Source organism: Stegodyphus dumicola, chromosome 12 (assembly GCF_044657685.1).
Source record: "Stegodyphus dumicola isolate Sdum_Otavi_A_Nest chromosome 12, ASM4465768v1".
Lineage (NCBI taxonomy): Eukaryota > Metazoa > Arthropoda > Arachnida > Araneae > Eresidae > Stegodyphus > Stegodyphus dumicola.
The window spans coordinates 81,073,678-81,095,242 of NC_140779.1; the positions used below are offsets into that span (position 1 = coordinate 81,073,678).

At 32.9% G+C, this 21,565-nt stretch overlaps 1 protein-coding gene across 3 annotated transcripts in view; it reads left to right on the forward strand.

Annotated features, from left to right (window-relative positions):
* Positions 1 to 21,565, forward strand: part of LOC118203847 (uncharacterized) — a 34,733-nt gene that overhangs the window by 5,171 nt on the left and 7,997 nt on the right. For 2 of the 3 annotated variants that reach the window (XM_035376138.2, XM_035376137.2), the window contains exon 2: positions 13,769 to 13,935. The exons of the other annotated variant lie outside the window; for it this stretch is intronic. In XM_035376138.2, the coding sequence (XP_035232029.1) occupies positions 13,801 to 13,935 (135 nt within the window). In that variant the 5' untranslated portion in view covers positions 13,769 to 13,800. The remainder of the gene's footprint in view (positions 1 to 13,768; positions 13,936 to 21,565) is intronic. 3 annotated transcript variants of the gene reach the window in all.

Genomic DNA, 21,565 nt, shown 5'->3' on the forward strand with positions numbered 1-21,565 from the left:
AAAAATAATAAGCCGAATCCAATTCGAAGATTAAGGAACAACGCAATGTGCAACATTAACTGAATTAGATAATTTTAGCTTAGCTTATACCGTCCGTTATACATTAAATGTGCATTCGTAAACGTATTTTGTGCACGCGCACACGCATATTTGCAGCCGTAAAGGTCTTGACGCGTGCGCAGAAAGTTTGTAGCTTTGAGGTCCGGATTATAGATCATTCCGGATTATGTGTGTCCGAATTAACGACTTTTGACTGTAGTAATAAGGATAAGGATTCTTAAAATATTCTTAGGAGTATTATTATAACATTTTGTGTTGTTTATTTTCGCATTGGCTGTTCATGAGCTTAGTAAAGTTACAGCTGAGATCTTGGGGCTAATTTTAATTTGCCAAACATGGTTGAGGACTCCTTAACAAAAAAATTTTGGTATTTTTCCATTTCGCCGGCACAGGTGATAAAGTCACCAAAATGATACAACCAATGTCAAACGGTATATCTCGGCTGGTAACCTTTTAGCACAGCATTTTCAAAACAAGTTGCTGCCATTTTTTATTAGTCATGACTTTTCCCTAATATGTCAAAAGTGGATGAAAAAAACCAATTAAATTTAGGATTTGCCCAGAACATAGGAAGAATTTGCCAGATTCTTTCAAGCAAAAGGTGTTTTCCCTAAAATTGCCTCTTGTGATAATAATTATGAAATGAAATTCAGTGGTGCTGCACCCTTTCAATTTGTCGCATTAAAAAGAAGTATCCAGAATGGCACATGGTTTGAGCCATTGAAATTGAATTTTGTGAAGTGTGTGAGGTTTATTGATGGTTGGAGGAAAGAATTAACTTTAGTTAAATAGTGCAAAAATCAGTCGGTTAGAAATCAGTAGCACAGGACAACTGTGGACTGGAATAACAACATGCGCAAGGTTTTTACGGATTCTTTGCTTAAACATTAACAACGGAAAATATGACCTAATATGATTGTCGAAGTGGATGAAAGTATGTTCGTGAAGTGCAAAAACAGTGTGGGACAGATTCCACCGCAACAGTGGATCTTTGGAGCTTACTGTGAAACAAATGAATGTTTCCTTGTGAAGCTGCCAAACCGATCCATGAGCATTATATTAAAAGCAATTAAGGAAAATATTGAAAAAGGAACTAATATATTCAGATTCGTAGAAATTGTACTGCACTGAAGAACTGGAAGCGGAAAGTTTCGCACAAAGTGAACTATAACTACAATTTTGTCAATCTGGAAACTGGAATGCACACACAAAAAATAGAAATACTGTGAAGTAGCACCAAATGTCGAAATGAGAAACACAGAGGAATGGCATGACATCGTCTAAAAAGTTATCTCGCAAAATTTATGTGGAGAAGGGAAACAAAAGACCCATTTGAAAAAAATTTTAACGATATTAAAATGTTTATGCTTCTAAAGTAAAAAATTCTTAGAATTAACGTTTGCTAAAATTTTTTATATGTATACTGTGTGTTGTCGCCAAAAAAGTATGCTTTTTGAGATTTGTGCCGGTGAAATGGAAAAGTACTGGAAGTATCCTTTGTTTTCATATCTGTATATCTCTTATAGAATTCCTTTCCATAGTCTCATACTATTTCTACCATTATCTATTTTCATTATTGAAGCTTTAACCATTTTATAATGTTTTATTAGTGTTCTGGAAAAGAAATTTTTTTTAGTTCTGTCATACCTTGAAATAGTACATTATACTTTTCTTAGTTGAGTGAAATTGTAATTCCAGTCAGAGGCACGAATAAGACAAGTTCCAGTATTTTATCAAGTATTTATTATTAATTGAATAATTTGTTAACTTTTTATTGATCTCTTTACATTTTATTAAATTTTAATGTTAATTATTTAATTGTGACTGTTATTAACACCAGAGGTGCTGTTAGTCTTAAAATATCACATTTTTGTCCCTATCACTTTTCTAATGCTGACACTAAATGATATCACCATGTATTACTTTTAAAGAAAAAAATGTAAAAAATGTGTGGCAACATCAATAATAGGATGTTGCCACCAAATGTTTTCTCTGTATATTATTTTTAAAGAAATAATGTAGCAAGTATTAAAAAAAATATGATAACATGTCACACACTATTTGAAATTCAAAAGATAATGGATATTATATATTTTTAACAGTTTTTTTAACTTCCACATAACAGTTTGTTACCATTGTAAGATATTTATTTTTTCTTTTAAACTTGATGTGCTTGTTATTGATCAACAAATTATGCAAGTTAAAAGCAATAAATGTAGCTTTTTCTCTCTCATATTAATTACCATAAAATTATACTAGCTAGATTTATTAAAAGTATTATATATTTTTTCTTTTTATTATAACTATTTTAGGCAGCTGGCTGTGCCAGGAATTAGTTAAAAGATATGCTGTTAGAACTGGATCAATAAATTAACATAGCTTATATAAAAAATGTATTTATTCACAATATGCACATTCAAGAAAACAATCTTAGTCTTACGTACATTAAAGATATTGTAAACTTCACAACCCAATTCAAAACGTAACAATAGCATTTTTCTGATGTTGCCAATCTCTAAAGAATAAAACCTTATTATTTTTTATCAAGACACACACACTTTTTGCATCATAATTAAAATATCAAGTTACAACCAGCTCCTACCTGTGCCTTGACAAAGTGTAAATTAAGGCAAATTTTAATTAATTCAAAACAATTTCTTGCCAAAAATATTTGGCAAGAAACTCCACGGTGCCATATTACTATCTAAATTTCTTGTCTACATTTCAAACTTTAAGCCTAAAATGTCTCCAAAAACGTGGTTTTCGCACATGCAAAAACCACGTTTTGAACACACAATTTAAGGTAAAAATCCGGAATAAGAACAAAAAATTTAGATAACAACAACGTAAAGTTTCTAACCAGAAATATTTGACAAGAATCCATGTACACAGCAATATGTTTTAACTTTAAAAAAATCTACGAATTGCACAATCTAGGCAGCAAAGGAATCTATGAACTATGCACACCTTGCTTTAATAAATTAACATAACAACAATAAATTTCAAAGAATACCATGTACACAGCATTCTGTTTAAACTTTTAAAAAAATCTATGAATTGCACAATCTAAGCATTGCGCACAAATCAACAAAATAAACTAAAATAATAAAATAAATTACAAACAATTCAAATAACAACAGAAATTCAGTGAAAAAACAATAAAATAAAATGCACTTACCATAATACATACATGAATAAAATTTCGCCAGTCACACAACGTCTGTGAACAAAAGTGCCATGATTTTGCTATATCACGTCTTTTTGTGATTCAAAATTTTGAAAGTAACGATAAAAACTTCCTCCAAAGTTAACTACACGAAAGTACATGAAAACCACAATCCAAATCTTAAACTCCGCTGACAGCCACATACTTTACCAGCAACCATTTGACTGCAAACCCACTCAAGACTATCAGAAACACCATTCTTCGTCTGAGTTCTCACATCAGCTCCGCATTTCAGACATGCCAAACTCCAATTTAAAAGTCCTGACTCCCACAGAAATTCCAAAAATGCACTTCTATCCACATAGCAAAAGACTCATTAACAACTCCAACATCGTACCTTTTAATACTAAATTTACTTAGCACACAATCTAAAATATGCAACTGAAATCTTGCTACCACGTCTCTCATTGCAACATTCAAAACACACACGACATGAACCAACAAGCAATGAAACCACTGCAGCAAAAGAGTTAAGTTTCAATGTCAAAAGGGTTGCCATACAAACAGCATCATCCACCAAACCATCCCACGGCACAAAATCGTGCCAAAAACCAACACAGAACACATATCGCCACATTTGGTGATCTTAAGGCACATATAAGAGTAGAGCCAAAAACGTCTAGATTATCACTTATTATTTTCCTTTCTTAAGGACTCCAAAATCTTTCTCTAAAGTGGGTTAAAACTGTTCTTACTCACAGTATGGCAGGTAATCCTTAAGAGTGTGAGCTGTTAAATATCTGACAGTCAGATGATCAGACAGAACAATAAGATATTTGAAAATCTTCCATGCCTTCTTCAAGTACAAGCCATATTTCTACTTTTAGTGTACCATCATCTTCAATCAATGCCATAGACTAATCATATGTTTTCATATCTTCAATTACCCATCTTCCTTGCAGAATTTAGATGAGAACCTTTAAGGCCATATTGATTTCTTCACATGATAAGATTTGTGATTGAACTTTTTCATCTCCTTTTGCATTTCTGTAAAAGAAATATAAAAATCAAACTCCTGTATTTTCGTTCAACACAACATTTGTTAAACTTATTATAACCTTTTTCTTCTCCTGCAAAGCTTCCTTGGAACTAATTATTTTTTCATTAGGCCAACAAATTTTTGGCTGTTTAAGCCAAGGTGGTCTTTCTGCCACAAAAATCAAAGCACATCTCTTTCTTCTTTGATACCAATCTGTAAGAAAACCTGTCTGATCACTGCTATCTTTCCATTTCTAAACTTGTGTAATAAGGGTGGAATTGATTGTGTGAAGCTTGGTCTAGTATGAAAGCAATCATTAAGATCTTCACATCCATATGTCTTTGAAGGCACATAAAAAACTGGGCAGATTTTAGTTGTAGCACTCGGCATTTTGATTACTGGTCAGTGTGGAAAATAAAAGATGGGTTTATCAGTATTAACTTCCTTTACTTCTTTAAGTATGCCTTCTGGATGCCATTGTAAAAATATATTATGATAAGCTTGCAAAATATTGGCCTTTTTTAATCGATTAGAAACGGTACATAGTCTTGCCTTAACAGTATCAAAATTATTAGGTGTCCAATAATCCAGGGGAACTTCATACCATCAGTCTGAATTAAGGTTATTGTTTCTTTGAAATCACACAAAATTTCTCCACTTTCTTAGTTTTGACTTCAATTGGATCAGATATTCCTAAGAAATCCAGATCCCACATCATCATAAACATAAGTCTACAATATTCATATCAATTTCTTTTTATTGTCTGCCTATGATACATCATCCAAATTCTGTTTCTAAAGCAGAAAGTCCTGATTTCAAAGCATTTAATCACTCAATGAGTCTTTTCCCAAAAGTATCAGCTCCAAGCAGCATCTTAATAGGTGGCTCACCTGGTTCAACATCAGATAAAATTATTTCTTCTGTGGCAAGCTCTTCAATCTGTGGATCTGAAACTTTTAGCAATCTTAAAGAAATCACTGGCTGATCCAATATTCATATCATGTAACATTATTTCTTTTTAAGACTTTCTAATTGCACATCATATCTGCAATGAACTGCTTTGGTAGTTCACCAAAAGTCCTTGCAATAAAATTTCATTTCCAGAGAGCTGTAGTTTCAATTCTTATGCAAGCTCCTTTTCTATCTAAGCTCAATACAAGCCATCATCCAATAATCCTCTTATGTATCTCAGTTTTCCTTTATGTCGGATTGCAACTTTGATAGTTTTTAAAATTTTCAAAAATGACTCCATAAGAATCGTAGAACTCGTAGTATCTCCAGCATTTTTTGGATGCTATTTGCTTAATTCTGGACACAGCAATGCACAATGTCATCTCTTATATACAGTACAAGTCCGTAATCCGGACTCGTCGGGACTTCGGCAATTCCGGCATGGCTGCATAGTTTTCAGTTGTTGTACCATGGCTGCATAGTTTTCAGTTGTTGTACCTAATGTTTCCAATGCTCCTAAATAAGTTCTGAATTTATTATAGAGAACAGTTTTATACTTGAACAATTAGTCACCAAAATTAATAGATCTCGAATATAAATTCCAGTCAACAAATCATCCCTCCCAAAACAGGATTTTAAATGCACCACCAGTTTGAGATAATTCTCTTTAGAAGGCGAATAGCAGTCCATGATATCTCGAGTTCTCGATTTAGGCTTCAAGAAGATAACAAGTATTGAAACTTAAACATTTAAAAGAAAAAATAACCTCTTCTTTTAAATGTTTATCATCACGTATGCATAGAGATTGGCCCCAAAACACTACCCAGTTTCTTGGTATTAAATCATAATCTTATTAATCTAACTTTAGAAGTGTTGAATTATCTTGGCTATATCATTGATACTCTTGAGTTTATGGAATCTTTACCTTTAGAATAATTCTTCAACTCAGTTTCAATATCTATGAATCTATGATTCTTGTATTAAAGTCTTCATCAGTAAATTCAGTTAATTTATTTAACTGCTCATCAGTATTAAACAAACACTTAGATTTATAAGCAATCTTATTGCAAAGAGAATGAACCTGCTTACTTTTGATTTCTTTTTGTGACATCAGATTTATAAATTGATTGTAAGCCAGAGTAGAAGAATGGCATACATTACTTTTCTGTTTTCCATTTTTCTAAGAAATTTACACTCTTGCCAACTTCTGTTTTTTTAACTGCATTAGTCATCTTTACAATTAAAAGTTCTGTTTACATCCATATATACAGGTCTGTGCAGAAAGTAATGAGATTGAATTTTTCGTGCCCATCAGAAGGCCAAAGGGGCAGAGTTTGCGGGCTATACAGGTGGTGGGGGTCTGTCAACCACAGAGTCTCGAAGAAATCAATTGTCCTTGAGCCTTTGCTGCCTTCAGATCATTCGTGAAGTAGACACATGCTTGAAAGTGGCATTGGTTTTCAGATTTCAATGGAGTGGCGAGTAGTGATATGCCATAATGTTTTGTGTAAAACTAAACAAGTCGGCTACTGAGGATTTTTGTCCAAGGCTTAAGTGTTTAAAGCCTTCAAAGATGAAAGAGATGGTGTCAATGATGAACAACACATTGGTAGTCCATTGAGTTCTTGAACCTCAGACAATGTGGCTAAAATTAAAAGGCTTTTGGAGTCTGATCGTCAGATGAGTGTCTGAATCATTGTGGAGACATTGGGACTTACAAAATCGATCGTGCATCAAATTGTCAGGGAAGAACTTCAAATGTGGAAAATTTGTGAGAAGCTGGTTCCAAGTATTTTGACCAACAGACAGGGGAAAAAAAATAAAACCTTGAATGTATTTTCCATGAATTGTTGGAGTGTGTAACAAGTGACCCTAATTTTTTTAAGTGAGTGATTACTGGTGACGAAACATGGGTTTTTCAGAATGATCCTGAAACAAAGAGAGTGACACACACACATAACCAGTCTCCTTGTCGAAAGAAGACTTGGGTGAGCAAATTGAAACTTGAGTTTCGCTGTCTTCTTTGACACCGAGGGAATAGTGCACAAAGAGGTCATGCCGCCTGAACAAACATTTAATATTTTAACAATTTTATATAGAAGTGCTTCAAAAGTTGAGGAATCAAATCACATGTGTCCAACTCAGTTCCTGGCACAACACGTTTCAAGGCTGCCTCAAACACAGTACAGCCCTGATCAGTAACCACCAGGCTTTTTTATATTCTCTTGGTTAAAATGTAGTTTAAAAAACATTGTTTTGAACTTGTGGAAAAACATAACTTGCATTCTGAATAGCATTCCAGTTGAAGACTTCCAGGTGGGCTTCAATGGGTGGCAGAGCTGTTGGCAACTATGTATTAATGCAAGAGGAGGCCATTTTGTAGAATATATTAAATGTCTGTAAAGTTATCTTCAAGTAAACAAATTTTTTGTAATCAGTCTCATTACTTTCTGGACAAACCCTGTGGCTTAAAAAATATTCTTTGACTTTTAATATTAATCTTTCACAGTTACAAATGCTGTTGCTTTATGTTAGAACTGGATCAGTAAAATAGCATAGCTTAGAATGTATTCAGAATGTGTACATTCAGGAAAACTATTTTAGTTTTACATACATTAAATATTCTGTAAAATCCAGAACCCAATCCAAAAGATATTTTAAGAAAAATTACATTTTTTGACATTGCCAAATTCTAAAGCTTGGAAACTTATTATTTTATTATTAAAACACATGCACTTTTGTTTATGTCATAATTAAAATATCAATTTGCAACAATTGCTGTTTTTAAAAATTTTGTGATTTTTGTTGAATTTTATGTGGTGTAAAAGTGATGTTTAATAATAAAGTTAAAAGCACAAAAAAGTTCAGTTATTAAGAGTGAGTCCAAGAGCAGACAGATAAACTGTGATCTAAATGTGAGCATAAAAACCGTAACAAATTGTCTGGTGCAATGTTAAAATGTTTTGTTTTCATTAAAGTGGGCATTGCAGTAAATCAGTATAAACTCTAAAAATGGAACAAGTTATCCAAAATTTAAATTGCAAATGTGAAATTTACCGGAATGAATGGTTTCAAACTGGTGATAACATAATTATGGGATGTACCAAGTATGTTTGATACTGAAAACTGATATCAAAGCTACATTCTTGAAGAAATTTTTACACTCCATAAATTGAAAAGTGTCTGGAGATTATTTCCGAAATGTCATTTTATATGGCAGTAAATTTAGCATGCTAGGTTATAATAATAATCTAAAAAATAATTATGAAATCGGAAATTGTCTGCAGTATTATTTCTTCTAATTCATATTGCCATTTTCTTTAAATTTCTCCTCCCCATCATCCCCGCACTCAAAAAAAGCTATGTACTGCATAATTTTTCCATTTTGAAATTTAGACAGTGAAATTAAGATATTTTTCTCTTAGAGACAGGACTTAAAAGAGAAGGGCTAGCTCATAGAGCGGTTCCCCCTGAAACAGGCAGTGGGGAGTGATGACGTAGCAATGATGCCACTGAGCGCGGAGATGCAATTGACAACATAGAAATTAGCATTTTAAATTTGAAGAACCAGCGTTTAAAATTAGCTATGTGTGAAAGATAGCTATAATTTGGAAGAGACAATGTTACTGCAGTATGCATTTTACACTGAACATTAAAAAATTTAATAGTACTCAATTTTAAAATAATAGATAAAATGCACTACTCTTAGCATGAAGTTCCCCCCTTTTTTTTATTTGCAGGGCTTTTTTTTTTTCTTTAAATGCCTGTTTGTTTCTAATCATTTCTTTATCTGCATGTTAAAAACTGTACTACTGCTTCTAAGATAACTATAATAACAGCTATTTAAAATTAATCAAAAAACAACCTTAAATTGGCATAGTTTTAAACATGTATGGTTATATATGGCAAAATTTCTGCTAATCTAAGTTTGAGTTTCAGCCTAATTATAAATTTTACATTGGCATATTTTTCTCACAATTCAATATGATAACATATATTTTTTAAAAATAATTTTGTAACTTAGGCTTACATCAATATTTCATTTAAATAAATACATGTAAGAATGTTATCTTAATTTAGACAAAACAACTTTACTCATAGTACCTAAAATAATTATTTAATTTTTCAAAAGTGGGGATTAATGGGGCAGGTCTTCTTATGCCAATTACTTTAATATTATGCTTTATATATATTTTATCTAGAATGTTAAGCTAGCACAAAATCGAATCAATAATATCAGAGGATACAATAAAAATAACTGTAACAATAACTTAACAGAATTAGTTCTCATTTGAAATATGCTTTACGCTATTAACTTCTAAAATGTCATCTAGAAATATTTCAAATCAAAACATATTATATATGCTTACTTGTACAGTCGCAATGCAACTACAAGTTGTTGAAACATTATTTATTGGCTGCCACATTCAAGCAATGACTGCACAAAATACCGTGAACTGCACAAAATATGTTTTCGAACTCATAAACTGTATTCATCCATGAATGAGAAGGTATAGTCAAACCTCCTAAGGACAATAATTTAATCCATTCTGAATTAAATATTGGTTCATCAGCACTGTTTTTAGATATTGTTCCCAATGATGGGTCTTTGTCTCGCACACGATAGGCAATATAACCTGCAACATATGTTAATGCTTCTTTTTCGGCTGTCGAAAATTGTCTGTTGGAATTCAATTCTAATTCCCAAGCCATAGAAGAAGGTTCCTCTATGAAATCCAAATCCAAATTATCAATAGTATTTAATGGAAAAGCATCTTCCTCCTCAGTTTTCAAAGCCCTTTTAAGTATTTCTGATGTTAAATATGAATCAGTATTTCTGCTTTCTTTAATCATGCATACTTTTGAAGATAAATTTGGCAGCTTATTAGCGAGTATTAATTGCTTTAAGCGGCATATAACTTCACTAGGTGATGGATGGTCATTAAACCTACCAAGCCCTCGAATCTGACTAAAGAGACTTTCAGTGCATCCTGAGTTAATCTAGAGGTTAAAATATATTTAGCATCATGCGATGATTTCAAATCCTGGTGTAGGCCAAAAAGAGAATTTATTGACATTATTACAGTCAAAAGTCGTTAATTCGGACACCCATAATCCGGACCTCAAAGCTAAAAACTTTCTTCGCATGCGCTGCGTTGACACATGCGCATAGGCGTTTACGCATGCGCGTAAGACCTTTACGACTGCGCATATGTGTGTGCGCAAGTGCAGAATATGTTTTCGCGTGCGCGTTTTATGTATAACAGACAGTATATGCTAAAATTATCTATTTCAGTTAATGTTGATGATTGCATTGTTCCTTAATCTTCAAATTATTTCCGGCTTATTATTTTTTGCAAACTGTAAGAGCAATTTTATAAAAGTAAACTTGAACTTTCGATTATGTCAAATAGAATTTCCGATACTGGAGCTCCCAAAGGATCTACAAAATGAAAGTATGTTCCGATGTCCATCAAACAAAAAGTGGAATTGCTGCAAAAAATGGATAAAGACATGAAGAATGTGACAGAGAGGTTAGTGAAAACAAAAAAATTTCAATTGACAAGTTAGTCGGTATTCTCGGCACAGCAATTACGGGACTTGAACAGCGGAACTTTGTAACTGAACAAAAAATTATATCTGCTTATAGAATTAAAGAGAAAGTATTATCTCATAAAATGAAGCAACTTAAACAACTTACATTGAAAGAAATGTTTAATAAAGTAAACAAATAAATATTAAGCTTTTTTTTTTTTCTAAATTTTGATACCCTTTAGATCATAATTGTTCTTTATTTCATAAATTATGGTTTCATATTTTTAATTTTAGAATTTCTGCATGCCATCTTACGAGATTTAAACTGATGATCTATAATCTGGAAAAATCGATAATCCGGAATCGCCGAAGTCCCGACGAGTCCGGATTAACGACTTTTGACTGTATTCCTATTTGGAAAGGCAGTAAGTTGGCTTTTCCCTGAACTCTTAATCCACCAATGACTTTCTTCATTAATTCCAAAACTTGAATTTGTTTTTCATGATGTTCATTTAATCCAAATGCTGCCTAAGTATTTTATCTGAAGGAGGATATGTTTTAGTACTATTCATAATATCGAAAAAATTGTCGATTAACTCAAAGAAGTCGAATGCTTTTTTATTTCCTGTGAGTTGGAGTATACCTTTTGCAGTAGTTCTTGAAAATAATGTTTTCGCTGGAGCGACTTTTTGGCTCTCGTTTCCCTTGACCATTAAATAATCTGGTTTTAGTTTGTGACACAATTTAATTTCTCCTGAATTTTTATTTAAAACCTCTTTAATAATATCAACATTTAAAACAGTTCCATCTTCTAAAACAAATACTTTATCTAAAAAATGGTTTCTCAGTAATTTGAGGCAGTGCGCTAAATCTGCAAAAACCCATATTTTTTTCGTTTGCAATACTGGATTTAGAAACAGAACTATTAATCGAAATCTGTAACTCTTTCCACAAAGTACTAGATCCTCCTAAATCAGACACTATTGCTTTCACTTCCACTCCAGATGATTGAATATGTCTTATGAGTGAAAAAAGAAGTTCTTTCTTCATTGGAGTGTTAAAGTAAAAAAAAAATATTGGTTGTTTCCACTGCGAAATGAGACCTTTGATTAAAACAAACTGCACTTTTTGAAAAGGACCGAGAATTTGGTCCAGTTTAGAGTCATAGCAGAGTTTAGAATCTATGTGCATTTTGTCGAAACTGAGAACGCATATTTTTTCTACAGAATTCAAATATTTGCATCTTTCCTTCATTACAGCAAGAACATCATTCTGAATTCCTGGACTACATGAAAATTTAGTGCACCATCTCTTTAATGTGCTAGTGCTAGGTAACGGAATTCCCATTTTTTCTTTCCAAAAATCGAAGCTTTTAGATGACAGAGCTCTTATGACATTTCAATGTGAAATATCTTCACTAGTCCACCTGATTTTTTCCTTCTTTTCTAGCAATGCGTTAAACTGCGTCTTTGTAAAAATATGCTTTAGACGTTTTCCCAAATTCTCCGATCTGTGCTGTTTGAGATTTTAATTTTTGAATTTCCGATACAAATTTCTTTCTAGATGTCGTCCACCTTCTTTTTCGCTGAGCAAACATTCTAAAATTTTTCTTTTCTCTATTTTTCAATACTTTATTACAATTTTCTAAGGATATTATTTTGTTCTTCAAATCATCAATACATTCTTGTTTATCTTTACACTTACGGCATTCAGGGATATTGTCACATAGGGCATTGTCACTTGCGAGTTTTATTTTAAAATCATTCACATTTGGTTTATTATTGTCAGCTTCAATTTCATTCTCGCCCTCAAAATAAATTTTCTTTGGGCTTAATTCGTGTAGTCTTTCAAAAGCACTCTGCATTAGTTTTCTTTTCAAATGTCTCCGATTTCTTGGTGTTATTTCGTTTACTGCACACGATAAATTTACTTTCAGCACAGTATTGCATTTCAACAGTTTCTTTTACGGCAATCCAAGCAAGCGATTTCTCATGTCATCTTCATAATCACTGCACAGAAAATGTTCGCTGCAAATTCTTGCATTTCTCACATTAATAGAATCCTGTCTTTGACATTTATGTATCCATTCTTTCGTCAAAAGCAAATTGTCCTTGGGGAAAGCATGAAATACAACGTCTCTTCCTTTCGTATTTCTATAAGTGTTACGGCACGTTGCTATACAAGAAGGCATATTACATAAAGGATACTTTAAATATAGAATTTAAAAGGAAAACTGACTAAAACTATATATATATATATATATATATATATATATACACACACAAATTATTTTAAATATTTGCATTATTAGAAAACAAATATGTATGATTAAAATTAATTTGGGATATGCAACCTCCAGAAAATCGTCTCGCAACTGAATGAAACTACAGTTTTAAAGGTGCGAAATCAGATCAGGTATAACAGAGACACGTCAGATTACTTCCAGTTCCCCCTTCCATGAGGCTCACGTCGGCGAGGAGTCGAACAAAGGAATGACCTAGCCCTTCTATTTATCCCTGTTAAAGAGATACCATTTGGCATCCATTAATTCATTTGTTTATGTAGTAGTAGTACTTTATTATGAAGCAATAGTTAAAACCACACAATATTTTCAGCTGAGGTCTTATGGAATAGGATACTTATGTGTTATCCATTGGCCAGCTAATGAGTGTGATTTAGCACCAATTATGGATGAGGACTTCCTTTAGAATTCTGAAGTAATGACTGGTGATTGTTGCCATAATTTCCACCAATTGTTGATGGGATAATACACAAGTGCTCAGAAAAGCAGCAAAATTAATGGAAAAGGGGAAGAAATTCATTGAATGAATGTTGTATTTTGTATGTGGTTAAGCAGTTGTCATTGAACAATGAAGGTACAGATTGTTTGAATTTGAGTTTTTTCTGTTGACCCAATAAAACCACAGTTTGCAAAATTGTAATATGTATTCATATATTTCATTTTTTAGTTTGTATATAATTTTTTTTTTTTTTTTTTTTTTTTTTCCAATTTACAGAGCGAGCCTATTCAGCTGAACTAATAGCAAGAATGAGCGCTGAAAGAAAACTATGTACAGATTTCCTAAAATTCCTATTAAATAGATTTGTCAAAGATTTGGATTTCTCAAAATTTGACTCTTGTCCCTGGGAGAGTGTTTTAGACAGTGCTACTGAGATTGCTGAGGTATAGTAATTTCTTTTGTTAGTAGTGCTTTCAGAAAACTAATCTGCAGAAGTGCAGTTTGAAAAAGTGAGTGGCCTGTGGGAGGAAGTAGAGAGAATGCTGTTATTTATTCTACTACCATCTCCATTTATTAACCTTATACTGTACTGCTTTCTCCATTTATTAACCTATTGCTTATGTCATATTATAAAATTATCAAATTGGAGAGTATCCTTCCTTAAAATCTAAGTGCACTTTTTCAATCATTTGTTCTTGAAATTTTATATAGTTAATTCTTGTAATGCTTCTGAAGATCTCTGCAAAAAATTAACTTGTAGCAAAACATTTTTGCTGTTATCATAACCTGTAATAGCTAGAAATCTTATCTTTCAAACTAGTTCTAAGAAAGCGTACTTGTACCGAAAGTTGCCTTTGTAAATTTGATGTAGAATCATACATGTACAAGCTGAAGCTTAAAAAATACAACCTGGAGTGTTTCATTTGTCACAGATGAATTTTCTATACTTTGTAATTATCTCTCATCAATGCTAATTTTCATTACATTCATAAGTATAAACCATATTTTCTCATAATTTCGTCCAATTCTTTTCTGAATAATAAAAAAATATCATTAATATTTGTATGGTATGAGGTACCTTGAAGATCTATGGTTCAAATCCCAACAAGAGCATAGATGGTTACTTGAAATTCTTAGCTCTGAAGCAATATAAAAATATCTACAGCAGTACCTGAACCAAAATGTTGTGAATGGTGATGCATTATGACCTGGATTTAATTGACTTGGTATGTGCATGTTAATATAAAAATTCCATTCCCTCTCCACAATCAGTGGTTTTTTTTTTAATGGGGGAGAATGTAACGAATTGCAAGAAGTAGATGGGAAATTATTGACAAATATGAAAATGGTGTCTGTGTCTGTTCTTTCTCCCTGATTTGGTATGACGAAATCAACAGTCTGCATATTATAAAAAATAAGCTGATGTTTCAAAAAGCGTAACAGTTCTTATTAAACAAGGATAACAGATGATTGAAGAAGTTGAGAAATTCCAGCTCATTTAGATAAATGAGCAAATGTTAGCTATTAACAAATTTTCTAAAGGCGTCATTTATATTAAAAAAAAAAAAAAAGGCAATTGCGATGATCTGGGAAAATATACTCTAGTATGATTGCTGGTACTGATGTTTACAGAGCTAGCTTAACGGATGGTTTGAGAATTTTAAGAAAAATGTAGCATATACATAGTGCCATTAGGCATGAAGATGTTTCAATTGTTAATCAAAAGGCTGCGGAGGAATTTGTACAGAAATTTGGTGATTGCATAAAAGTTAAAACATTTCTTCTCCAGTGGGTAAATGCCTAGTAGAAAATAATAACCAAACAGGAGATAGCATTGTAGCATTACCTGGATATGATTTCGTGAAGGGTAGGCTAACTCATTTGCAATATAGAAATACAAGAGAAGACATTTAAGGCCTAACCATTACTTTTATTGTACTTAAAATTCAAGGTTGTATTAAAAAAAGCGATAAAAAAGAAATTACTTGTTAGGTGGAAGGCTAAATTTTTTTATTGAGTGGGATTCGGGAGATGGTGGGATAATTTTTTAAATGATTTTTATTCAGGATAGTGGATCCATGAAGTCTTTGCCTCGGGTGTGAAAAATACTTAAAAGAAAACAATCTGCCATTGAATGGCCTTCTTGTGATAAACCTGCTCATCTTTCAGGCTTGACTGAGTAGGTAGAAAATTTAGATTTCATCAAAATGAAGTTCATGCCTTCTAAAGTTACTCCTGGAATAAATGGATCAGTAAGTTATTTCAAATTTCGAGAAGTTCTGCACTAAAGCAATTCTTTTAAGATGTTCTGACGTAACTGCTGAGACAGAACTAACACGACCATAAATTTAGTCTGGAGGAAATCACAGCCAAATTGTGTTCCAGGTAGAAACTTTGAGTATTCTGACACTGATGAAGTTCCGGTTTTTGATGATGATGATGTGTGTTTAGACAATAACATGGGCCTTGAAATTTAGCAATGGGAATGTGAGGGAGTTGCTAGAAGATCACAAACATGAATTCAACATATAAGAATTGGAGCAGAAACAGCACCAAAGAAAAATGTCTTGAGAGGAAGAAATCTGGAGGTTTTTCCTATTTATTTTATTTGCAAAATGGGATGAAAAACAAAGTTTCAAAGCATGTTATCATCCTGCTGAAGAAGTCATACTATAAATCATTGGGAATCCCATGCCTTACTTTAGGAACATTTAAAATATAGTCAAAAATGAATCACAATGCATAAATTTTAGTGAGACAAAGCCTCTGTAATTCACTAGTAGAGATGAGTGATGCTAAGAGGAGCCCCCTCCTCTTAACCTAGATAAACAATAGCTACCTGACATTTCTGTGTAATATTATTCTCCTTTCAAACATTTAACATTTTGTCCTTCCTTTACTGTTTCCTACTTACACTGCCAACTTTCCACCATACAGATACTGTAAAGTTTTCCTATTTTTCATATGTTTAATATTGTTAGATCTAATTAATTTCATTGATTTTCTATTACAGATTTGCAGTCAAAGTTAATAAGCAATTATTTAGGGTTTGAAAAAGGATTAATCTATTTTACATTAATTTCTATGGGAAAAATTGTTTCAGTTTACAAACATTTTGGATGATGAACTGTCTTCAGGAATAAATAAACTTCATGAACCGAGGTTTCACTTTATCATAGTACTCTCATTTTGTAAGTGATAACATGCACAGCTTAAATTTTAAAATCCATGATTTGAATCCTAGTGCAAAGTTTATTGCTCAAATTATCTGGCTTTAAAAATTATGAAAATGTTTCTACGATGGAAGGTATAATTCTTGCGGATTCACAACCTTGATCCTTTTTTTCTTTGTGGGTGGAAAATTTTTATAAAGCATTTTGCCACTTTTAATGCAGAATTTATGTATGCAGAAGAATTTTAATGCAGAAGATGTAATTATTAACCATGGTATTGGCTATATAATTATCATAATGTCTTTGTTAATATAAACTAAATTCAGTGGCGTAATACCCTAGTGGGCCAAGGCCAGCAGTGCCCCGAAATCTGCTTTCTTGACCGTGGGCCACGGGGTGTGTAAGATATGCCCTGAACAAGTGGTCAGCTTGTCGCAGAACCCCCAGTGTTTAGTCCCCAAGTGAACTTGGTACTCATTTTATTGACCCAAGGTATGGAAATCAAGGGATGAAACCTTGCCAGCTCGGGGATCAAACCCTAAACCTGTGGTGCTGCTGCACAATGCGCTAGCCACTGCGCCACCAGGCCTTTCTGTTAATATAGTAGTTACAATTAGTAATAAATATTATTTTATGTTGTACAGGTTAATCTAATATTTTTATTTTCATTAAAGGGAAGATCACACTCATTTTGATGAAACGGAATGCTTAAATCAGTTTTATAAAAGGGCAGCAAATTTCTATTTTGTTCAAAGTAAAACGATTAAATAAGTATTTATTGATGTAGCTTTTCAATGTTTATACAGTACTTTAAATCCTTAAAAAGTTTTTATAAACTCTATTTTCAAAGGTCTTTTATTTTTTTTATTTATTTATTTATTTATTTATTTATTTATTTATTTGTACTTCATTATTATTTTTGGAGCAAAAAACAAATTCTTAAAAGTCTTTAAATCTTGCTGAAATATTTTGCATTTGCCCTAATGATGCTTTATGTGAACACCTTTATAATAGAGGTTAACGCGAACATCACATTATGACTTGCTTCGTTAGCCTGCACAATATATAGGAGTGCTGTGCTTTTTTGATAGCATTTGGTATCTGTTTTCTAGATTAAAGAGGTTGCTTTACAGTGGGATAATTTCATTAATGTGTAGAAACATTAGGATTTTTTTTTTTTTTTTTTTTTTTTTTTTTTTTTTTTTTTGAAGCAGAAGAGATGAGAAATTAGCAACGCCTTCGCCGGGAATTGAACCACGGACCTCTGGAATACAGGCCCAGCGTGCAGAACCACTACACCATGAAGGCACGCTAGGAAAGCGGGAGAAATAAATTATATACTCCCCTTTTTGAAGGGCGACTGGGGTTTTAGAGGACCCAATTACCAAATCCTGGGTGTGGAAAAACCTCATCCAACACCCTTTTAGTTCGGGTGCCACTGTAGAGACATTACGATTTTTTCCTTTTTTGAAGCAGAAGAGATGAAAAATTAGCAACGCCTTCGCCGGGAATCAAATCATGGACCTCTGGAATACCGGCCCAGCGTGCAGCACCACTACACCACAAAGGCATGCTAGGAAAGTGGGAGAAATACCTTATAAATGTAATGTGCTATTTCTGTTTAGAATAACTATGTTGTTACTTGTGACTGAATTGAATAATATTATGCCAGCAAAAATGTGTATTCAATTTTTTTTTTTTTCCCCTTTGTTTTGGAAACTAGTAATGTAAAATAGGCAAGTATGTGGATAAATATAAAGCAAAGTGCAGTCTTTATTAAAAAATTATACAAAGTGTAACAGCACCCTGTATAATTTTTGTTTATTACAACATTGAGGGGGTTAAAAGTAACAGTTTTTGTAACCTAATATGTGATGAAATCGAAATGCTGATACATAATAAGTATGAAGAACAAAAAAGTTTCTTTAATGAGTTATTTACAAGAATTGTTCAAATGAACAACGACCAACTTCAGTACATGCATTATAAAGATTGATGCACACTTTGGAAGATGCCTGGCATGCATACACTTTTGGAACTAAGAACTGTAATTCTGGCAATGAGGTCTTCAGGAGAGTTGATCTACATCTCCTAAATCAGATTCTGGCTGTATTATTTGATGAGCTGGAAGTGATATTGTTGCAATCCCAAAGAAAGCATATGGAATTTGTACAATTAAAGTAGATGGACAGTGTATTTATGCGAAGGAGGGCACTTACAATCCATTCAGTCCAAGAGGTCCTTTTCAGAGTTGAGTTTTGAATATTGGTTTAAAATTCTCATAATAGACAAGAGAATTCTCTCGCGTACTGTATCTTCATGAAACCATTGTAGTAGTTTTCCACTTGGTCATGACGGATAAGGAGGGGAGGGGAAAAAGGCCAAAGCAATAAAATACTTTTTGTGAGGCCAGTTTATGAAGATCTTACTTTTTGAAACATTCTGTATGTAGTATGCAAATGTAATTTTCATGAAATTTTGCTAATTTAAGGAAATTTAAGCTGAATGCTTATTTCTAAATTCAGTATTCTAGAAAATATAGCTCTCCCTGTTTTCTGGAAATTACTGTAAAACAATATCTTTCACATTTTTTAAATGATAGAAAATATAATGAAGAAGACTACTGAGGCTTCTTAAAGTGACAGTTCTCCATATTTAATTTTTGTTTGTTTTACTTCCAAAAATTTTAATACTATTAAAATAATATATTATACAAGAGTGGTCAAATTAACTGTGACAAACGATTTTTTTACAGATTTTTAGTTACAAGCTGGCACTAGCAGATTCCTCTAAGCAGTTTTAACTGCCTTAATGTAATTTGGTTGTCTGCTTTGGACTACTTAAAACTGGTTTAATCAATAAATTAGAATTATTGCACCATTTTTAAGCTTATTTCTGTGAGAAGTTACTTTTGCATGCTTTCTAAGTACATTTTGCATTTGTTCATTTTAGTGTACAGTCAAAAGTCGTTAATCCGGACTCGTCGGGACTTCGGCGATTCCGGATTATCGATTTTTCCGAATTATAGATCATCAATTTAAATCGTGTAAGATGGCATGCAGAAATTCTAAAATTAAAACTATGAAACTGTAATTTATGAAATAAAGAACAATTATGATCTAAAGGGTATCAAAATTTAGAAAAAAAAAGCTTAATATTTATTTGTTTACTTTATTAAACATTTCTTTCAATGTAAGTTGTTTAAGTTGCTTCGTTTTATGTGATAATATTTTCTCTTTAATTCTATAAACAGACACAATTTTTTGTTCAGTTACAAAGTTCCGCTGTTCAAGTCCCGTTAAGTGCTGTGCCGAGAATACCGACTAACTTGTCAATCGAAATTTTTTTGTTTTCACTAACCTCTCTGTCACATTCTTCATGTCTTTATCCATTTTTTGTAGCAATTCCACTTTTTGTTTGATGGACATCGAAACATACTTTCATTTTGTACGATCCTTTAGGAGCTCCAGAATCGGAAATTCTATTTGACATAATCGAAAGTTCAAGTTTACTTTTATAGTATTGCTCTTACAGTCTGCAAAAAAATAATAAGCCGGATCCAATTCGAAAATTAAGGAACAACGCAATCATCAACATTAACTGAAATAGATAATTAGATAATTTTAGCTTATACCGTCCGTTATACATAAAATGTGCACGCGAAAACGTATTCTGCGCTTGCGCACACGCAAATGCGCAGTCGTAAGAGGTCTTACGCGCACGCGTAAACGCCTATGCGCATGTGTCAACGTGGCGCATGCGCAGAAAGTTTTTAGCTTTGAGGTCCGAATTATAGATCATTCCGGATTATGGGTGTCCAAATTAACGACTTTTGACTGTATTAAAAATGGATATAACTCTTAGAAAGAGAGATTATCACACCTAACAGTCTCACATCCATGTCTGTTAGAAATTTCACTTCTGCCCAGTTGGTGTTGGAAAATCGTGCATTTAATGAATTCTGACGAGACAATGAAATTGGATCATTTGCTTCAGAAAGGAAAGGCAAATGTGGAAGGAAATCGAAAACAACTCTAAAATCTAATCGGTTCCTACTTTGAAACAACATTTTAATCGAACAAAAATTAGCAAAGATCTTAAAAGAGGTCTATTGGTATTGATATTCATCCTTTAACCCGGCGTTACTTGCGCCGGTCTTCCGAGGCCTGATCAGTTTGTTAAAGCTGTATAAACCCTATCCCTTAATACTGAAAGGGACCACACCCAGTGTAGCTGAGTGTAAGGTGACCTTTGATGCAAAGGACTAATTTCCGGAGTTTTATTTTATTCTGTTCAGACTAAAAGCTACTTTTCGGGTCACTTAGGCCCGGTGCGAGTAAACGTGTTTCTAATTTCGAGTTTGAAGTGCACTGAGTTTGTAGCACAACATGGCTCGCAGATTAACATATTATGAAGAAATGGAACGATTACGGGCTTTGCTAGATGAAGTATCGACTGATGACGAATGTATCGAAGGTGATGATTTATTGTCTAATTGCGATGGAAGGTTTAGTGAGCGTAATACGTTGTCTGAAGAAGAAATCGAGTCTGATGAAGAGGATGCTACTGATTCTAATTCAGTTGATTGGTTTATTGGAAAAGATGGAAAGACAATTTGGAAGAAAACAAAATTTCATCAAAATGTTCGAGCTTTATCGCGAAAGATCATTTCAAAGTTGCCTGGAAATGTTGGAGTGGGAAAAAACGTAACTTCTCCTCTTGAGTCTTGGAGTTTATTACTGGACGATCTTGAATACGACCGTCACCTGTACAAATATGTATATTGACACTATCAGTGACAGCTTTCAGAGACCGCGATGCTAAAAAAACAAAACTCTCCGAGATTAAAGCCTTTTTTGGATTACTATATTTATATGGTATACATAAATCATCCCATGTA